This window comes from Myotis brandtii, unplaced genomic scaffold (assembly GCF_000412655.1).
Source record: "Myotis brandtii unplaced genomic scaffold, ASM41265v1 scaffold205, whole genome shotgun sequence".
In the NCBI taxonomy this organism is placed as follows: Eukaryota; Metazoa; Chordata; class Mammalia; order Chiroptera; family Vespertilionidae; genus Myotis; species Myotis brandtii.
The window spans coordinates 437,347-459,507 of NW_005357638.1; the positions used below are offsets into that span (position 1 = coordinate 437,347).

Here is a 22,161-nt window from a genome sequence, read left to right on the forward strand (position 1 = left end):
CTGAGGTGCCTTTGGTCAGCGTTCAAGATCAAGAACCCAGAGGTGGAGAGGAATTCCGTCCTATCAGTGAAACAGTGGGATAGTCGGGGTGACTGTAGAGGAGGAATGTGCACTTTGGATGCCAGCACCCATGAGTGAAGGCTGTCCTGCCTGAGCCTCGCTTGCTTGGGGCCTAGCGCACTCCTGCCGGGCAACGGGTGATAGGACGTGCTTTTCCGAATTAATGAGAGAAAATGTTGATTCTCCTGCTGCCCACGAAGGTGGAAAGTGAAGTGGGGAGACATGTGGGGAGTGAGCGAGGTTCCCTGTCTGGGGGTTCCAAATCTGCTGTTGGTTTATTTCACCGCTGACTAGAGATATACAGGGTGTCCCCCCAAAATGTATACACACTTTGAATACCTACTAATTCCAATGGTTTTAAGCATAAGAAAGAAACAACAATGGAGCTGTTATCTGTTAAAAGTGTGGGCACAAACAGGTAGTTGGACATTCCCTGAGGGGTCTCAGATTGGAGAGGGTGAAGGCCAGACTGAGGCCCCCCCCCCCCAGTGCACGAATTTCGTGCACCGGGCTACTAGTATGTTTATGTTGACCAATGTCACCCCAATAAATTTAATTAGAAATATATTTTTAATTGATTTTAGAGGGAGGAAGGGGAGGGGAGAGAGAAACATCAATTTATTGTTCCACTTATTTATGTATTCATTGGCTGATTTTTGTATGTGCCCAGACTGGGGAATCAAACCTGCAACTTTGGCTTATTGGGATGATTGATGCTCTAACCAACTGAGCTACCCAGCCAGGACCATATTCATGATCTTTTCTAGTCACCTGTCCTACTTCTGTTTGCCATACTCATTTCTGTGACCTTGCATATGTTATTCTTTTTGCCTACAATATCTTTTCCAACCAGCTGGCAGAATCCTGTTTGCCTTTTAATATCTGGTTTGCAGTTCATTTCTGAGAAGTCTCCTTTAAGCTGATTTCATCACCATTTTTTACGCTTTTGTACCACTCAACACATGCATTATTTTAGCACTTATCCCATTGAGGGCAGAGGGGTTACTAACATTTTAAAGCACCTAATATATGCTAGACCATGTACTAATCTTTTGCATGTTTTCTCATTATATCCTCTAATTAATTCTATGTGATAAGTGTGCTGGGCTGCATATCTGGCACTTTGGCCAGATGGGGCACGCTGTACTGTCTGTTCCTAAAACACATAGATAGGAAGGTACTGACATCAGGCCAGGCCTTGAGATATGGTCTCATGGCCCCTTCTCAATATGCTGTACTCTCTGTTCCTAAAACACATAGATAGGAAGGTACTGACATCAGGCCAGGCCTTGAGATATGGTCTCATGGCCCCTTCTCAATATGCTGTACTCTCTGTTCCTAAAACACATAGATAGGAAGGTACTGATACTATACTGTGTCGGGAACTAAGGTTTTATAACTTTGTGGATTTTGCAAATAAAAATGCTGTAATTCCTGTAGTCTGCGCTGCAGTTCAGCCTCTGCTTTGGCAGGGTGCTGTAACTGTAGTCGCTGGCCAGCTTAATAAAGGCTCCTAAATTTTTATCTGAGTCCTGGTAGTTGTCTCTGCGGGTTACCCCATTACATTTGGAGGCCCCCAGCGAGATCCACAGAGGCCGAGTTGCCAGTGGACACCCCGGACGCCCCAGGCGAGGGCACTCCAGTCTCCGTCCCAGGTCCCAGGGAGGCGGAGTGTTTTCCTCCCAAAACTGCAATCCGAAAACAACGAGCCACCTGGACCTCCAGTGGGGAGGTAAGAATCTGGTATCTGTCTGTGGAACGTTCCCTTTAGGACTCAAAAGAGGGCTGGATGCAGCGGAACCTCGGAGTTCGACCACCCGGCATGACGGCGTCTGGGGGTCCTGGTCTGGGCAACCTTAGGTTGCATTTGTTTGGTTTTTGTCTTTTTTCTTTGTTGTCTTTGTCTTGTCAAAATGGGTTAGGGTCAGTCGTCTTCGTTGACTCCCTACCGGTCTGGCCCACTTCGAGTGAGTGGAAGGGGAGCTTGATCACCTCCCAGGAAGCCATAGAGCTCCCTTATAGTCAGGAATTGGGAATTAGTTAGGAATTGGGTGGACTGTTCAAACTCTGAGTGAATGTCTGGTGAAAGTGTGTGAGTATGGAGGGAGAGGGCCTGCCCTCTCCTCTCCTTTGTGTGGCTCCACGACTTCAGTTACGGAGTCGGAGTGGACCTCAACCTGCGGTTTCGAGATTTGTCGTATGGCATAACGGTGACTCACCCCCACGTGGAGGTGACCAGGCCCGGGGTTTATACGGGTGCACCTTAGCTAAGATGAATCTAAGCTCCCAAGGGACACGACCAGGCAGGCATCTGAGTGAGGATCTGTGAAAACAGGTCACCCCCTCCCTTGTCTGTCTCTCGCCACCGATCATCATGGGTTAGGGACAAAGTAAACCCACTGTTCTAAATTGCATGATGAAAATTTTAAAAAGGGATTCGATTGAGGAATTATGAGTGAACAGCTGTTTGTTTGGGTGGGACAAGCCAATTTGCTACCGAGAAGGGGGGAATGGATGCAGTCTTAACTCCTCCGGTAGGTTCTCACCAAGACGTTGGTCGAGAATTCTGTTCTGCGACATGGGTGCCAGGAGTGCCCCCATGCCCATCTGGGGAGTTGGGCATTGTTTCATTTATCTGCTCAGCTCCAGTCTGGGCTAGTCTACTGAGAGAGTGTGAGTACGGGTGGTTGTCTGTCTTGGCTGCTCATTAACTGGTCTGTGTGAAGTGAGAGCTACTTTGATTTATTCTGCATTTCTGTTGATTTGTCTGGCTAAACATTTGGGCTGGACCCGTAATTGTCTGCAAAAGTCTCTAGCAGCTGCGAGATTTATTTTTCTCAGAGTCTTTTGCTCACTATTACAGAGGGGATCAGCCCCTCTGTCTATCAGTTGCTTTTATCTGAGTTGTAAATTCGCTATATTAAATTAAAATTTTGAAGTTCTGGGGTAGATTTAAAGGCTAAAACAAAGGCTGGCTAGGTTCCAAGAGTGCTTGGTTCTGAGATTGCTTATAAGAAAAGCAAGAGAAAAGTCTTTTCAAGTTAACGATTTACTTAGCAAATTAACAAAGTAGTAAATTTCAAAGAACAAAGAACTTGTTATTTATAGTTTTGTTATCTCTTTGGTGGACAGAGACTTCTGGGGGGGCAGGGCTTACAGCTCCGCAGGGCGGAGAGATTTACTGGTCCTGACCCTGCCTGTGACATCACAGTCCAACGTGAGCCACCTGAGGAGGAACTAAGGCTGAAGTTATTAACTGTCTATGGACCCCGTTAACCCTGGTTGTGTATTTTGTTTGACTTGCCATTTTCAGTTATCCTCATAGAGGACATAACCTGGTCTTTCCCTTCCTCCCTCATCCTGATTCTGACAGCATCTGTAACTGAATTAAAGATCTTTTCTTTCAGGAGGCCCTCCAGGCTTTCAGTCCGCAAGAAATCTCCCTATACTCCTTATCCTCATCTGCTATCTTTCCAGGCTGACTAAGAGTCATTTTTCTCCACAGGTCAGATCCCAGCCTCCGGGAGGGAGGACTACTATAGCAGTAGTCTGTGGTTTTCTCTGAAACTCCCACTGTTTAAAGGGAGACAAACAATTGGACTGGGGGATTGGTTGGAGAGATCAAGAGTAGTAAGAGAGGAGGATTTAAGATCCTCTAAGAGTAAAAAGGAAAAGTCTAGGAGGGAGAGCAGCTAAGGATAGAGTAAGTGGTTAATGCAGAAAAGGGGGGGGGGCGCGTCGTCAGTGGGGAGAGCAGGGAGAGATAGTATTTGTTGATTTTTACTTATCTGAACTATGCTGGACTCAAGGCCTCAAGCTACTACTGCCCCGTTTTGTTCTCTTTAACCCTTCCAATACTAAATTAGACTGATACAATATACTTGAAATTACATAAGGAAGGAAGCACCTGTTCTTAGTAATCTAAGAAATACTGGCTGTTTACTTTATAGTAATCATTAAAAGATTGAGGTTTCTAAGAATAAAGAATTCTAATACATTAAAAAAAAAACAACAACAACACTAAATTCCCAGGAGCCAAGCGGAGGAGAAACGGAGCTGAAGTCCGCAGCTGCCCTGGTGATTTACTGAGAGCCAGGACAAAGAAGGGGGGCTGGATGCCTGAGCTGCCTGCAGTGGCCCTAAAAAAAACAGCAACAGCGAGAAAAGTGGGGGACAGCAGAAATTTACCTGACACTAGAGCTGCCCTTCTGCTACGCAGTGAGTAATAAGTGTTTTACAACAAGCAATACAAGACTTGGGCCTTTGGCTTGCTGGCTACAGCAGTTAAAACAGAAGCCAGTGACTGCTACTAGCCTTCCTGCAGCCCCAGGAATAGAGCAGCGAGCCCGGGATCTATGAAAGCTGCAGATAGAGCTAGCGAAAGCTCCCTGTTTGCAAATGTACTGAAAGGGTTCAGTACCTGTTGCTGCTGGAAGAGGAAGGGCTGATATCCCCTTCCAGTGCACTCCCTTGGAAGAGGCCTGGTCGCTGCTCTGCCACAAAGGGGGCTGGTAGGAAGATAAGGATAGCGGGGCCCTGTAACTAATAAACAGGGTTAACAAAAGGGCAAAGAAAAGGGCACTCTCCCTGGACCTGGGGGCCATCAGGACTTTGAAATTCTCCAAGAGAGGAGGAGTCTGACTCAGAAACTGGCTGAGACCCTTTGGGTTAGGAGGACCGGAAGCTACATATTGAACTTATAGACTGCAGTTTGCTAGGCAGAGGTCCAAACCCAGTTGTATAGGGGTTAAGCTGCCTGTATACAGCAAAACAACCTTCTCCTGTACCAGAATACATTTTAAGGAAATTGGACAGACTGTGTTTGTGGCTAGAAAGAAGAACTGGCCGCAACGCACAGCCCTGACAGTGGCCTGCAGAAAACTGTATAATAGACTTAGATGATGCCTGCGTCTTCATGTACATAGCTCCAGAGAGACAAGGACAATTTTGCCTTATGTAGGAAGGTCAAGAATATACTTTAGTCACCTTCCTAACATGTTTGTATAGCCCTACCATATGTCATGTTTAGCAGCAGAAGATTTAGCTGCCTGAAGCGGCTGTAGTGCCAATATTATGTTTCATTGTATTAATATGTTAGATTAACCTTAATTCTCTTACAGATTTGAATGCAGTTGTCAAAAGGGCAGGTGCCCAACTGGACAAGGAAGAGTACCCATCAGGTTTTGGTCTCTATTGAGAGACAGTTGGCAGCCTGTATACTGTCTTGCAGGCCTGTATGACCATGTCCATGTCAGGGGTGGCACAAACCTCAACTGTAGGAAACTGGGGAAGGCCTGTTTGTAACAGAGGGAAGTAGTAAAGTAGTGAGTACTAGCCCTCTGTTACAGGAATTACAGACCTTGTGAGGTCCTGTAACATATGAGACCCTGTAAAGAAATAAAGCACCCTTAGTCTGTTCTGAGAGAGCAAGTCAAGTAAGGGGAGCCCTACTACAGGGACAGATAAAACTATCTATTTGAATATAGACACATTGTAAATTTCTTCTTACCATTTGAAGACAGTTATATTACTCTGAAGAGTCCATAAAAAGGACTGACAAGAAAAATCAGAAAATCTAAAAGCAGGTCAGTATATTTTTCTCCTTATATAATTCCTCTGAAATTTGGCAATGCTTAATCAATCATGGCAATACATTTCTTTGCATAGATTCAATAAGACTGTTTCCTAATAATGGTTTTATTAACCGAAAACTTTGACTGGAGTATCATGTTTTAAAGAGACCAGTCTGGACTCTGAAGACTTGAAGCCAATAAGAGTGCCACGGGAAAAGCCTGGTATCCTGCTTGGGAGCCCTGAAGATGGCTGGCACTGGAGCGTCAGGCCAATGCCCTACCATCACTGGCGGTTGGTCAGAGTAGAAGGGGAGCAATAAGGATGCCTCTGCATCCCTGCAGAACCCCCACGCACTCTGGGCCACAATGAGTAGGAGGGCTACTGAGATGGGCCTTAAGGCCTAGGACATGGCCCCAGGTAGAGCCACTGCAGGTGAGGAATTCACCTAACTCAGCAGATACTGCAGGCAGGCCTGATGGCAGCTAGATGGCTTGGCTTCCTGGCCCTATGGGGCACATTAAGATTCAATCATAAAATTCCAGCAAAGGTAGTCGGTTACCATTCTTGTTGTGTTTATGCAAACAATCAGGCTAAACTGAATACAGTAAATAAATTAGTATTTTAATAAACGGAGGGATAATTTTAAGGAGAAAAACTCTATTTCAATAGAGGTTATTAAAACGGAAATGTTTTCTTTCCCTCCCACCAGACCATTTGTTACAGTTTGTCTTCACAAGCCCACCTCCTTCTGTGCCCAGGCCTCATCGTCCCTCTGACAGACAGCAAGGATCTCTTGGCTCTGAGAGAAAACTCCGTCCCTTCTCAGCACGAAGCAGTTACAGAAGAAAATTCAACGTCCATTTTCCCTGAAAGAATTCAGAGCCAGGATCCTTGAGGTAATATAGAAGGCAGTTAGACAGACATGAGCAGAGGAAGGACGATGGGGCAATTGGCACTGCCAGATGTAACTAAGTAGGTATGTAAGACAAGGGGACTCCCCAGAAGCAAGAGAGAACCAGTTTGCAGACAAAACAGCCAAAGAGAATGCAAAAAGACCAGTAGGGCCACTTGAAGTACTGGTATCAGTACCACCCCGGAATCTACAGCCAAACCCTGTTTACACTTCAGAAGAAAAGGAAACAGCCACAAAATTACACGCAAAAGGGACTTCACAGGGATGGCTACTATTACCAGATGGAAAGCCTTTTGTTCCAGAGGCTTTGGGCCGAATCATCGCCTCCCAGACACACCAAAGTACTCACCTGGGAAGAACCAAACTAGCTGAACTCCTGGGAAGGGAATACTATCACCCAGGATATAGCCAGAAGGTGCCAAATTTGTGCCCAGTCCTTACAGGCACTCCATACCAGCTCAGCGGCTGTGAACCAAATCGCCCCAGCAGCTCATCAGGAAGCCTGCGCGCCCAACCCAAACAGCCCACCTGTGTGTGCCCCTGGTGATTTGGTCTGGGTGAAGCGACACAATCCAGGTACTCTTGAGCCTCGGTGGGAAGGGCCATTCCAGGTCATCCTAAGCACCCCAACTGCTGTCAAAGTTGGGGGAAAGAAGCCCTGGATTCACCGCACACAAATCAAGAAGGCTGAAGACGCATCGGGAGAATAGACTGTAGACCCTGTCTCATCCTCCTTTTATGCCTCCTGGTTTTGGCAAGCGGGAATCCCCACCAAGCCCCAGTTTACTCCTGGGAGGTCACCCGCATGATGGATGGTAAAATCATTGGGAAGGCCACCACCTTAGGGCCCCCGAAGCTACATACTGATCTTTGCAAAATATTTGGGAAAGAATGGAACCGCCCCCTCACCATAAGGGGATCTGGGATATTAGGGGGAAATGCCGTGTATATATCTACACAGACATATGGGTATGGAAGCCTTAACCTTGAACAAGGCCTGTGGCGAACCCAGCACTATGTCTGGCCCCGAGAAGGGCCCCTGGAGTGTGAGGGTAAAGATGACTTTTACTGTTCCTCTTGGGGCTGTAAAACCTTAGCCCCATGGAAGACCACTGACTCACTACTCCGACAGTGAGGCCTGGGGCACCCACTACCAACAAATCCCTAAAGAAGGCTGGCAGGAAGCAGAATCAATGATTTGATTCCCAATAAGACCAGTAGGGAATGTACTGGGCTGCATATCTGGCACTTTGGCCAGATGGGGCATGCTGTGTTGTCTGTTCCTAAAACACATAGATAGGAAGGTACTGATACTATACTGTGTCGGGAACTAAGGTTTTGTAACTTTGTGGTTTTTGCAAATAAAAATGCTGTAATTCCTGTAGTCTGCGCTGCAGTTCAGCCTCTGCTTTGGCAGGGTGCTGTAACTGTAGTCGCTGGCCAGCTTAATAAAGGCTCCTAAATTTTTATCTGAGTCCTGGTGGTTATCTCTGCGGGTCACCCCATTACAATAAATATCATTATAGCCACTGTACACGGAAGGACCTGACAGGACAGCTGAAGTCATATGCAATATTTCAGCAGTGTGATAATTTGTCTCCCATTTGTCCCTATGGCACTGTTAAAATATTCAATTTATGTTGGCTGAACAGTCAAATAAATGAACTTAGTGACAATCTCCTCCCATAATGAAAGGCTCTACACAGTCATCTTTCAAAGTCTAGGGTCTGGCCTTCAGTAGAGTACTTTTATTTCCTTTTATATAGTTTGAATTTGGAATCTTTATTTACTATAAAGAAAAACTTGTATTTTCATTTTTTCCAGCAGTGTGTTTCCAGGCATGGGATGGTTACATTGCAGTCAAGCCAGAAACATAAATGCTGAAATTTGATAGTAATGTTTTTCCTCTGAAAGTTGCTTCAAGTAAATGAGGTAATTATTGTAAAGGCAAATTGTATATATTTCTCAATATGAGTATTCATGTTTAAACATTTTAAAAAGTTAATAGTGCTCGCTTCGGCAGCACATATACTAAAATTGGAACAATACAGAGAAGATTAGCATGGCCCCTAAAAGAAAAAAAAAAGAAAAATAAATAAATAAAAAGTTAATAAAAACTATTTCATACTACCTTCTATTCTTAGTCTGGGATATGATAAAATGTGAAAATTCCAATGTGCCTCTAAGAAAAGCTCAATACCTCAAAATTCTTTTATTTATACTACTAGAGGCCCGGTGCACGACATTCGTGCACTGGGGGGTGTGGGGGTCCCTCAGCCCGACCTGCACCCTCTCCAATATGGGAGCCCTCTCCAATCCAGAAGTTTCTGTCTGTCTTTGCAATCATATGAGCGAATTGTCTGAGACCCCAACTCAGTTTGGTTTATTGCTCACAGAATAATAGAGGCATTTTTTTCTTCTTTGCTTCATTGGTAGAGATTTCCTGGAAGTTTTAGGATATCTTCCCTTTAATTTTTCCTAGACACTCTAATTTTACTTATGTCTCTCACCTTTGCTTTTCCTCCATCCCCCACTGCAACAGTAACTTGCTCCAGGGTCACTTTGCTCTAGTGTCTAGGAGATCCGTCTGCCATCAGAATTACGATTTCCAGCATTCCTGGTGCTCCCCGTGCTCTGGGCTTCCGCTTCTGGTCCTGGGGCTCCCACAAAAACTACTATTCCCAGAATTCCTGGTGCTCCCCATGATCTTGGTTTTCCCTTCCTGCTCTGATTGTGTCCCATGGCCTCCCACTCTGCCAAGTCCTCCAAGTTGCCAGCTCTCCGTCTCTGCTCTTCGTCTGGTGGCTTGGGGAGCCAATTTCCCCAAGCCGCTCCACTCTCTGCTGGCTCTCCCAACCCCCCTATCAGGCACAGAGGAGGGCTGATCAGGGGGTTGGGGTGCCTTCCCCTGTCACGAACAGAGTAGGGCGGATAGGGAGGTTGTGGCCCCGCCCCCTGTCACTCACAGAGCCACAGGGCGATCAGGGGGTTTGGGCGCTGCCCCCTGTCACACACAGAGCCGCAGGGCAATCAGGGGATTGGGGAGCTCCCCCCTATCAGGCACAGAGGAGGGCTGATCAGGGGGTTGGGGTGCCTTCCCCTGTCACGAACAGAGTAGGGCGGATAGGGAGGTTGTGGCCCCGCCCCCTGTCACACACAGAGCCGCAGGGCAATCAGGGGATTGGGGAGCTCCCCCCTATCAGGCACAGAGGAGGGCTGATCAGGGGGTTGGGGTGCCTTCCCCTGTCACGAACAGAGTAGGGCGGATAGGGAGGTTGTGGCCCCGCCCCCTGTCACTCACAGAGCCACAGGGCGATCAGGGGGTTTGGGCGCTGCCCCCTGTCATGCTGATCCCGGTGCCGGGAGCCTCGCTGCTCCGCTGATCCCGGTGCTGGGAGGCATATTACCCTTTTACTATATAGGATAGAGGCCTGGTGCATGGGTAGGGGCTGGCTGGTTTGCCCTGAAGGGTGTCCTGGATCAGGGTGGGGGTCCCCACTGGGGTGCCTGGCCAGTCTGGGTGAGGGGCTGAGGGCTGTTTTCCGGCTGGCGAGTGACTAAAGCTTCCAACCGCTCCTTGTTTTCTTCTCTTTTTTTTTTTTTTTTCTGGGCCAGCTTTAGCTCTGAGGCCTCGCTGCTGAAAACATAGATACAATGTTGCGGTCCGAGCCCGGCTGAATGGAAGCCCTTTTCTGGGGTTTTGTTTAGCTTCTTATTTGCAACATAGTATATAGTTGCTTAGAGTTGCAACTGAGAGGCTGGCAAGTGAGGCGGGGAACGTTGGAGTCTGCAGCAAGCAAGCCTCCCTGCTCGCTTCAGTGCCTGGCTGCCAGCCGCCATCTTGGCTGACAGTTAATTTGCATATACTCACTGATTAGCCAATGAAAAGGGTAGCGGTCGTACGCCAATTACCATGTTTCTCTTTTATTAGTGTAGATAGCACATATATTTAGAATGGTGGTAAGGTCAGTGGTTCAAAAAGTGTGGCCCTAGGACCAGCAGCATCAGCATCAGTATCACTTGAAAACTTGTTAGAAATGGAAATGATAAGGATCTACCTCAGACCTACTGAGTCAGTCTATGGGGGTAGGAGCAAAGCAATCTGTGTTTTAACAGCACTCCAGTTATTATATTGTAGGAATAATCTGGAGAACAAAAGGGGCAAACCAAATGCACCATTTGGATTCATGGATGTTACCTATAAAGAACTGATAAATTTTGGAAGAAAGGGTCCATTTATAATCAAATCTGTGAAAATATAAACTTTAGAGTAAGGGGTCTGCTATATTAAGGGCATTGGACACCCTATAGACCAGCGGTTCTCATCCTGTGGGTCGCGACCCCTTTGGGGGTTGAACGACCCTTTCACAGGGGTAGCCTAAGACCATCAGAAAACACATATATATATTTACATATTGTTTTTGTGATTAATCACTATGCTTTAATTATGTTCAAATTGTAACAATGAAATTGGGGGTCACCACAACATGAGGAACTGTATTAGAGGGTCGCGGCATTAGGAAGGTTGAGAACCACTGCTCTAGACCATATACAGTGACATGCAGTCGAAGTAGAGTTTCATTTCACAGAGAGAGGCCAAATCATTCCGAGTCTGCCTTCCAGGATGCAGATAAATATACCATAGACATACTTAATGAGGAGCAAAGCCTGCAAGAACTATCTGCCATTCCCTCAAAGGTAACTCCAAACATGTGCTGTTAAAATTGCTTTTTTTCTAAGGAAAACACTAACTTACAATATATGCATTTTATTACTACTGAAGTACAACATTCTATCACCCACTTTCAACCATCAATGACAAGACTATTCTTTCCAGGAATACATTTATAACCACTATTTTACTTGCTTTGTTATTACATAGATTTAAGAAAAACAGGAAATTTTCTAGCATTTTGACAACTATTTGTCATAAGTATTTGAGATACATGAAAAACGTATTTTAGTAAAGAATATATACAAAACTTCCTGGCATTTTGCTAGAAAAAGTGAAGGCATTAACTGTTTACCTCATTTTTATTTATACTATTCTAAAGAAAAGCTGGTGAGAGAAACTACCCTATCATCAGGTTGCTGTATTTGCCAGAGAAAAGACCAAACCTGGGAGAGAATTTTTACTGTAAGTCAAGGGGGAGGAACACTCAGAATCAGATGAATGGAATACTCAGGTCATATCTTTGATTTTATTGAGATGTACAGTTGAAACCTGTACTCCAATAAATTCAATTAAACAAGAAATATATTATATACTGTGGATACATCTATACACAGGCATGTACGTGCACCCATTCTTATTAGAGAATATATTAAAATTATTTCTAACTTGCAAAAAAAAATAATAAAAAGGACAGGGGATATAAGGAAATCATCCGTTTACTACAAATGTGGTATAACTATCTCTTGTTTTTATTGTTAGGTCAGTAATTTTGCTCACAATATAAGTGAGAAAGAAAAAAAAAACTAAGTTCTTAAACATGAATGTTTATTTGAATGATTACAAGTAAAAATATAAATATTTTGTTTGATCTTGTGTTCATTAACAATGCATCATTATTGGATGATTCAGACTTTAGAGGAAGTCAAATCAGGGTTTGAATTCTGACTGACAACTACTAGCTATGTGAATTTGACCAATTATTAACTTCCCAGATATGTTTCCTCATCTGAAGAGTACAACTAATTTGTAGGGCTGTTATAAGTATTTGAGATAAACATTTGGGATGTGCCTTAGACAGAGTAGATGATCATTAAACAGTTATTAAAATATGAAAGAAAATTAATGCCTAGAGAATTGATGTGGGTATATAATCTGCCCAACTGAATTGAAGATTATAACTTTGGGTCTCAGTATCAATAACTAACTTCTGTTTCACCTACATGTTAAATAACTATGAGTTGCAACCCTCCCTTCCATAACACTCACAGAGACAGCAATAAAAAACACACACAAATATTCCCTTAAAATAACATACTGCATATAGAGATAACACTTGGGAGAGGGAAAAAAAATACCACCTTTTATTCACTTAATCCTGTTTCTTCCTCATACTATCATAGCACTTCAAAGTAACATATTTATTGCTACTAAGGTATTATAGATTTGCTTTTCTATGTTAAAGCCTCTCTGTAGTCACCGAATGTAATAGGCTACTTTAGCTAAATATCCTGGGCCATAAACCTTGTTCAATAAGAGCACTTTAATAATATTCTAATCTTGGAATGCAGTTAAAAAGATTGATGGCCCCTATATGCTACTTACAAACAAAAATGGCTCTTATGCAATCTTAAAGATATAAAAAATTTAGCATTTGAAAACATGTAAATAATTTCCACATTCTGCTAGTCTATTTTACATACCTGAGAATTTTTTTAGGAATCTGTGATGGAGAAGAATGACTCCTTTTCTTCTTCTCCTCTGAGACCTGTAGTAACTCATCCTGTGTTCCACCCTTCTCCATGATTGCTGACTGGTCTGCTCGGGCCTTACTTTGATTTACACTGGGTTGGCCTTTGGCAGGGTCACACCTGTACATGAAGATGATGGCTGGCTTCTCACTGGATTCTCCTTTTGCCTCTGTGAACCAGTGTTGGTGCTGGACTGGAGGAGGGGGCAGCATGTGGATGACTGTGCCATCCAGACCCACCAGTTTCCCTTTCTCTCGTTCTTTCTCTTTGTTGTCCTCCTCATCTGTTTTCCAACGACGGAAGAAACTTTTAAATGATATCCAGCGTTTAGGTTTTGCATCAGCTGCCCGCCTGCTGCCTTCAGAGTGCAAAACGGATTCAGCTTCTGTTGACCTGGTAGGGCTGGTTGGCTTGGTCCAGTTGGTGAAATGCTTCTGCAAAAGGTTACTTGCGTGGTAAGGGGAGGACGTAGAACGTGGTGGAGGAAAAGGAGGTGATGGCTCACTCTGGGGGTTAATCACTAACTTGGAGGGAGAGGTTGTGACTTGCTTTGCCAGTGTATCTTTTTGGACTTTAGTGGTAAGATTTTCTGTGGTCTGAGGTGCTTCATGCTCACCACTGGAATGAGATGGAAAGAGAGATTTCGGCCGGACTGGTGTACTTTTAGCAACATCAACCTCTGGAGGAATTGCATAAAGCTCTTCCACACTGCAAGTTTTAAGGCCTGACTGGGACATTTCTGGAGGGGACTGTGGGGGTTGGATAGAAGCCACAATTTGAGAAAGCACTATGCTTGCTTTCTCCTTGTTGCTGCTGCCACTCCCCACCATCTGAGACTCCTGAGTGCCTTCTGTTCTGGCAACAGGTTCTTGAGTGGTTCTCTGGCTCTTAGTTGGGGAGCTGTGGTTGGAACTACAGCTTCTCTGTGGGGAAGACAGACCTCTGTTAAGACAGCTGTTAAACTCCTGGACTTTCTGAGCCACTGAGCCCCTTTTACATTCTGTGCTATTTGAAAACCCTTTAGCTTGGGGACAATCAGTGGGGTTGCCAGTGGTATCATCAGACACTTTGCTTGAAGTTTCTATTTCTTCGTAAGTATGGCTTATCATACTTGTGTTTTTTTCCTTCACTGAAAGTTCTCCACTTGTTCCAAGAAAACTTTTATAGATGGCTAGATTGTCATATGCATTTGGATTAATTACAATGGGAACTTTGATAGCATTTTTGGAACTCCGAGCATAAGTTGGCTCGTCGTGAATGATAATTGGAAAAGGGGGCATACCAGCATTGTTATAACTATTAAATTTTATTTCAGACAAATTAGGTGACTTAACAGGGATGGTTTTAGAGGAAACATTTGCAGCAATGGGTGAAGTAGGTGCTGATTTGTGACAGTTTTTCCTTGGAGGGACATTTGGCTCAGTTCCGCCACTAATTAATTCCACCTTAGGTATCTTTTGTCGTGGACTTGTACTGGATGTCCATACTTCCTGGTATCGAATTGCACTGGATTTTTGAAAATGGGCACTTATTTGTCCTGATGTTGATATAGGTGATGTCACTGGAGAGTTTGGAGTAGAAGATGAGGTTTTTGTCTTGGGGCTGTAAACAGGGCCCTCGAGGTGTTCACTAACCATTGCTGCTGACACATCTACAACAGTATATGGCTTGCACAACGGCTGCTCAAGGTTCACTATGCGGTAGGGCTTTGCTTGCTCTTGTACAGGAATGAGGTTTATGATTACTGCTTGCCCAGCAGTATCTGTAGAGGCTTTTCTTTCTTGATTCTCAGTTTGTACAGCAATCTTGCCATCTTTCTCTTCTAATCGGAGAGCAAGGACTGCTTTGTGTGTCTCTGGAATTTTTTCTGAGATTTTGGATGCTTGCGATGAATCCTCTTGATTGTTACCAGAGAGACTTTCATAATTGGGCTCACTTTCCTTCATGTCCTTAGAATATCCTGGGGTACCAGGAGATATTCCATTACAGATCTTCTGGGATAAACTACTGGCTGTCTCAGAACGTGATTCTTCTGTTAAAGAAGAATCTGGTGATGTGGAGTCAGATGATGCCACGCTCTGAATGCTTCCTGGTCCATAGGAGACCACAGAATTCTCTTCATAACCATTCAGGATCTCATCATAACTGTCATCGTAGTCTACAGCACAGATTCTCTGCAGAGACTTATTTCGCAGAGGGACAGTATTCCATTTTTTGTCCACATAGAATCGAACAGGAGACAAAGTGTTTGCCCTAAAGTTAGCGAATCGAGGTTGCCCTCTCATACGAATCTCCATGGCCAACAGCTCTTCATCACTCTCATCCCAGCTTTCATGCTCCTCTTCCATGTTACTGAAAAGTACATCTTCCTCACACTCCTCTCCACTAGAAAACTCTGGGTAACAGAACTGGCCCCCTTCATTACTGATCACTTCTGTGCTCCCGCTCAGAATAACATGCTTGCCCTGAGTATCCTTTATCCCACCCATCATGCAACTTGGTGGAAGCTTTCTTTCCAGTGATCGTTTATAGCAATCATTTATTCTTCCTAAGAATATTTCTTTGTCATTTGTTTCATTTACTCTTATCTGAGGAGTAGTATCCAAGCCTGCTATCTCCTTCAACATTTCAGTTAGTCCATTATTGTTACTTGATATCTTCTTTGCACTGTCATTATTGCCAAAAGGTTTAGAAACATGGCTAACTCCTTCAATATCATCTTCATTATTATTATTATTGAGTGGTTTCTGATTCAAGGCTGTCCTGTTTCGGTTCCTCTCTATAATGACAGGTTTGTTCTCACAGGGTCCTTGGATGTTAAGCTCACCATATACACTTTGCCCATCTGCCACCATCATGGTGGGCTTCACAGCTATAGTGGGTTTTTTAGCAACAGGAGGCCGGAAATTTGCAGTGTTCCTGATATGGTGGTTGTTACTGTGATTGGCATTAGTTTTCACATGGCCGTGGGTGATGGCTGTCTTCTCAGGGTCAGGAGGGAGCTTGTGCAAGCTTTTAGGTTTAAAGCAATTCTTGCATTCACCAGGTTTCCAAACGTGCTCAGTAAAGGTGTTACAGGCAGACATTTTAGAAAATTGAACTTCACATACAATGCTTCCCTTTCAGTGCATGGCAAAACTTTCAACTGTATCTAGCAGCTCTTGATCTGTAGGGGGAGGAAAAAGAAGAAAATCTGAATGGAAAAGGCACTATGAGGCTTTTCATGATGAATAATATGAAAAAATTGGCTCTGGTCCTTAAATTAAAAGATTGAGAGGAAAAACTAATGAACTCCTTTAGTCAATCAGCATTTTGGAAAGTTAGTTATTAAACTATAATTTTATACACTCTCATCGAACTCTATCTAATCTTTTGTTTGATGTCTCTGTGGCAATGATACTCTGACTTTCTCCTCCAGGAAATGCCTTTCAAACAGCTATCCACCAACATATCTGACACTTCTTAGTCTATTGTGGGTTCCCTTTCTTCTATTGATCCCTTTAACATTTTGGGTATCTCATAGACTCCTCAAACTCAATGCATTAAAAATTAACCCTCTGGCTATCACTTTTCTCAGCTCTAAGAAACTATTCTATACTAGCCAGCCCGCTTCTACCCTCTGTCTTTTATTCTAGTTCAATTAATGTCATCCACCAAGATAGCTAAACTTCAACCTTCAGATCATTCTTGACACCTCTCCCCTCACTTCTAACACCACATCCTACTAACTCGCTAAATTAGTCTTCCCAATTTCATCTATTACATTTCACTAGAATTTATTCTTGCTAGTACCAAACACTGAGTAGTTATTTTGCCTAGATTCCTGCAATAGGCTGTTACTTATCTTCATGTCTGTAGTGTCACCCCATTCCAATATAACCTCTTTACCCTTATTAATCAAACTGTGGTCCTCAGTCAAGTAGTACCAGCCTCAACTTGGAGCTTGTTAGAAAGGTAGTATCTTAAACCTACTGAACCAAAATCTGCATTTTAATGATATTCTCAGGTGATTTCACTGTTCTATACCACCACTGGATTTAACTTTCTAATATGATCATCTTCTTACCTAGCTTAACTATTCTGTGGCTCAATCTTACCTACTGCATTGACTACTAAATGTCATGTGCAGACTAGAGTTTGCTAGCTAAATAAGAACCACCTGGGAAACCACCCTAGTCGTATCTAGTCAATCTCTGAGGGATGAGACTGGGAATCTGATTTTTTAAGTAAGTTCTCCAGGCAATTCTGTGTGTCTTGGGACCTCTAGTTATTGGATGAAATACAAGCCCCCTAGATTGTCTCCTTTCTAGTTCTATATCTTAAAAATTAAGTAGTCTTATCAAACTCTAAATCCCATTGGGCTACTTGTTTCTCCTTGGTACTATCAAAGTCACTTAGACATACCTCCATTTACAATCACTTTTAATTGTAACTGTTTCCTCATTTCAAGAAGTTTTTGAACTTCTTTAAGGCCTAGGCAATATCTTATTCATCTCTATATATCTAGCATAAGGAACTGAATAAATACTGGTCGATTAAAATGCCGGCTTAAAAGTTAATTTTTTAAAATGAACCTTGTGGCTCTCTTTCTTTCTTAGGCACCATAGTTGCAGACCTTCCCCCAGGATATCATTAGTCTTACATTTCTACTTTAGATATTATAATAAAGTTGGCAGAAGGTATGCACATGTAAGTACCATTTTAGCTGGAAAATTTAACTTCATTCATGTACAGTAACAGGATCCTTGCTTTGGTCAGAAAACTAGGCTTTTTGTCAAGTTTCAGCATGTTTATTAGGAAGGAAAAAATATTGTCTTTAGCAAATATAAACAAAACTAAGTTCCTTGTAAACAATATTCATAGTCCTAGCTGGTTTGGCTCAGTGGATAGAACCTTGGCCTGTGGACCAAAGGGTCCCAGATTCGATTCCAGTCAAGGGCACATATCTTGGTTGAAGGCTCCTCCCTGACTCAGGCCCTGGTAGGGGCTTGTGCAGGAGGCAACCAATCATTGTGTTTCTCTCATATAAATGTTTCACTCTGTCTTTCCCTCTCTCTTCCACTCTCCCTGAAAATCAATGGAAAAATATCCTTGGGTGAGGATTAATAAAAACGAAACAAAACAAACAATACTCATAAAGTACAAACTTAAATATCAAAGAATTCCATACAGAGAGCCCAACCACCCAGCCAAATTCTAAGTTCATGAGTTGCTGAAGATCATTGAACTGCTCTTTTTAATAAGGTTAAAATATACATACTTCAAGTGTTTGTTTAAAAATTTATTTACTGTTCTTTCAAGTATTCTAAAAGCTATACACCTTAATTGATAAAACTATTTCCTGCTAGTCTAAGACTAGAACATTTTGAATAAGGTGAAGAACAGCATAAAATTAGGATAAATTTAGCCAAGATCATTCAGGGCTTTTAGGCTTTTAAAGATTAGAGTTTATTCTAAGAGCAGTGTGAAGCCACTGAAGGGTATTAAACTGGGAAACAACATGATACAATCTGCATTTTTAAAAAGATGGCTCTAACCAAAAAACATGAAATACTTAGGTATAAATTTAACAAAATATGTGCAAATTCTAAAATCTATATGCAGAAAACTACAGATGATAAAAGATAACAAATCTCTAGATTTATTTATACCAGTTCTCTTAATATTGTTAAGATGTCAATTGTACCCAAAGTAGATTAAGCATAATTCCAACAAAATTCTGAGCAGGATTTTTTGTACAAATCAATAAGGTGATTCAAAAATTTATATGGAAAAGCAAAGGAACTAGAATAGCCAAAACAATTTTGGAAAAGAACGAAGTTGAAGATTCAGGTTGCCTGACTTCAATACTTAGCACAAAGCAACAATAATCCTGACAACATGGTATAGGCCAAGGAGAGAAACATAGAATAGGGAAGTGAGGTAAGCAAATTACAGACCATAGGACAAATCTAGCCTATCTATCACCTGTTTTTGTATGTTCCTAAGATAAGGATGCTTTTAAATTTGTATATATGGATGAAAAAATAAAAAGAATAATCTTTAGTGACAAGTGAAAATTATAAGAAATTCAAATTTCAGTACCCATAAATAAATCATTATTGGAACATATCTAGACTCATTTATTTACATTGTCCATAGCAAATTTTATGCCACAGTAAAAAGTTGAATAGCTATGACAGACTCTATGTGGCTCTCTCATCACTTTGCAGTGCTTTTCAGCACTCTACAAATTGCAGCATTTTCACTGCTACATGTATCACCTTTGTGAAAAGATATTTTTCAAAGATAAAAATATGTAAAATTTTATTATAAATATGCATTACTAGATGAACCATTTGTATTAAATTTTGATGAGAAGAAACACTAATTTTGAACCCCTATTAAGCAAAATGTTATCCCCACCAATCCCATTCTTCTTATTAGTAGACCTGTGTTACAAAATTGTACTCAATTATTATATTTGTAATTGAATGTATTGGGATGACATTGGTTAATAAAATTACACAGGTTTCATCTATACAATTCTACAATGCATCATCTGTATATTGTATTGCACGTTTAACAGTTATATTTTAAATTCTGTCAAAAAATTCATGGAAATTTATTTTTTCTCTTGTTATACAAGTATCTACATAATATCTTGGATTTTGCCTTTTGACCTACAAAACATAAAGTATTTACTATCTGGTGCTTCTCAGAAAAAGTTTGTTAATCCATGACATAGATCACAGCAGATATAGAACAGAATACAGTCCAGAAATAGACCCATGCAAATACAGGCTACTGATTTTTGACAAAGGCGAAAAGAATATTCTTTTCAATAAATTTGCTAGAACAACTGGATATCCATAAGCAACAAAATTATCTTGATCTCACATCCCACGAACAAAAATTAACTCAAAATGGATCACAGATCTAAGGATAAAATGGAAAGCTTTAAACTGTTAGAACAGGAGAGAATCTTTGTAACCATGGTTAGGTAGAGTTCTTAGATACAACACCAAAAGACTGATCCATGAAAGAATAAATTACACTTCATCAAAATGAAAAAAAAAAAAAAAGGTTTGCTCTGAGGTACTGATAAATGAATAAGACAAGCCACAGACAAGGAGAAATTTTTTTTTTTTTGCAAAGTATGTATCTAACTTTGTATTCATAATATATAAAAAACGTTAAAAATCCAAAAAAAATAAATCAAATAAAAAATACACTAAAGACTTAAGTATGCACTTCACAAAAGATATATGGATCTCAATGAACATGTGAAAGATGCTAAATATCGTAAGTCGTATGGGAATGTACATCGAAACTACAATGAGCTACCACTATACATGTATTACAATGGTTAAAATAAATAAAATAAAATAAAATAAAATAAAATAAAATAAAACTGGTGCTAGAGAGAATGTGGAACAATTGAAACTCTCATATAGTACTAGTGGGAGGGTAAATGGATCAGTCAATGTAAAAGAAAGTTTGCTAGTTTCTTATAAAGTTAAATATAAACTTTCCATGGAACCTAGCAATCTAACTCCTATGTATTCCGCAAGACAAATGGAAACAATCCAAATATTGTATGGTAGTGGTGATATGGCTTCCTACTTTTGTCAAAACTCAGAACTGTACACTAAATAAAAGGAGATTTTTACTATATACAAATCAAACCTCAATAAATCTGTCCTAAAAAATATAAGACAGCTCTGGCTACTGTATGAAAACAAACGCAAAGAACAGGCCCCAGGAGGCCAGGAGACTGTTTCAAGAGCTGTTGTGGGCAAAAGAACATATGACACGGATCTGGATTAGGATTTGGCAGCAGAGAAAGAGAGAAAACTAGATGCAGGAATAACTGCATTTAGAGCAAGGTTTTAGGTATATATATATTTGAATGATTTGTGAGGCCACTTACTGAAATAAACAATGTTGGAGGAGGTATAACTTTGAGGGGGGCGAGTATTAGTTCATATTTTTGTCAGCCTGCAAGAAATAGAGCAAGCAATTGAATTAGTATTCTGGAGCACAGAAAGGAATTTTGATGTTCTTACCTGTTTGGGAATTATTAATATAGAAATATCTAGGCCAAAAAGAAAATAGAGAGTGAGCTGGAGAAGGGGTCATGGTAAGTAAACCAGGAAGAAGAGGATAACTCCAAAGAAAACTCAAAATTAACAGCCATAAGTGTGATGAAACAGTTAAGGGGTTGAAGATAACTATGCAGATGATGCTGACAGGTAATGTAGAATGAGGATTTAAATGTGCCCACAGGTCTTTAATGAGAGCTCACTTGTGATCTTAGCACGTACTATTTCCGTGCAGTGGTGGGGATAGAAAGCAGATGGAGTGAGTCAAAGGATGAGGAGATATGAGAGAGTAATTGTAGACAACTTTTAAGAGTTTAGGTGAAATGTGGAAGAAAGAGCTGCAAGTATGAAGAGGTGTCTAGAAATTCCTTATTTTAAGATGGCAAAACTATATGATGTTGAATGCTAATACTGGTGGAGTGGCTGAAAAGACAGGAAAAAGAGGTAGATAATCAAAAGACTCAATGTTAAAACTGAGCAGGCCCCTAGGTCAATCTTTCTGTTTTATGGACTAGGGAAAACTGAGGCCCAGAAAGACAAACATAGTGAATGAAAAAGACGCAGAACTGAGACTCAAGATTATAATGGTTTGTTTTATATATTTTTCTTTTTTATATGAGATTTTTAAATTTTGTTATATATGCTCACTGTGAAAAATAAGAAAAGCATAAATAAAATAGAAATCATGAGTAATCCTATTATTCAGAAGCAACTTCTATTAACATTTGGGGTAGTTCCTGTCAGTCACCAAAATTAAAATATATATCTAGTGTATTGCCTGTCTACTCAGCACTATGTGGCATTGAAAATAAAAGAATAAGAAATCCTGGTCTAATATCTTGTTAACCAAGGTAAATTCACTGCTGATGACAGAGATTAAATTTTCTCTTGATGAGTAGCACAGTATATTTTCTTTTCCTAAGACTGTAAATAAATAGTAAATAATTTCTCGCTTTGAGTGCAAGTAAGAAATGGCTATTGAGTTGATTAGCAGCTATATTACCCATAGCATAGTCAAGTGAAATTCACTGGAAACACTGTGCTGGCAGCCGTCAGCCTGGCTTGTGGCTGAGCAGAGCTCCCCCTGTGGGAGCGCACTGACCACCA

The 22,161-nt window shown here is 41.6% G+C and overlaps 1 protein-coding gene across 3 annotated transcripts in view; it reads right to left on the minus strand.

Annotated features, from left to right (window-relative positions):
• Positions 1–22,161, minus strand: part of PEAK1 (pseudopodium-enriched atypical kinase 1) — a 183,370-nt gene that overhangs the window by 99,444 nt on the left and 61,765 nt on the right. For all 3 annotated transcript variants that reach the window (XR_001361966.1, XM_005865315.2, XM_005865314.2), the window contains exon 2: positions 12,923–16,136. Coding sequence is in view for 2 of the 3 variants with exons in the window: in XM_005865315.2 (XP_005865377.1) it covers positions 12,923–16,056 (3,134 nt within the window). In the remaining variant the exon portion in view is untranslated. The remainder of the gene's footprint in view (positions 1–12,922; positions 16,137–22,161) is intronic.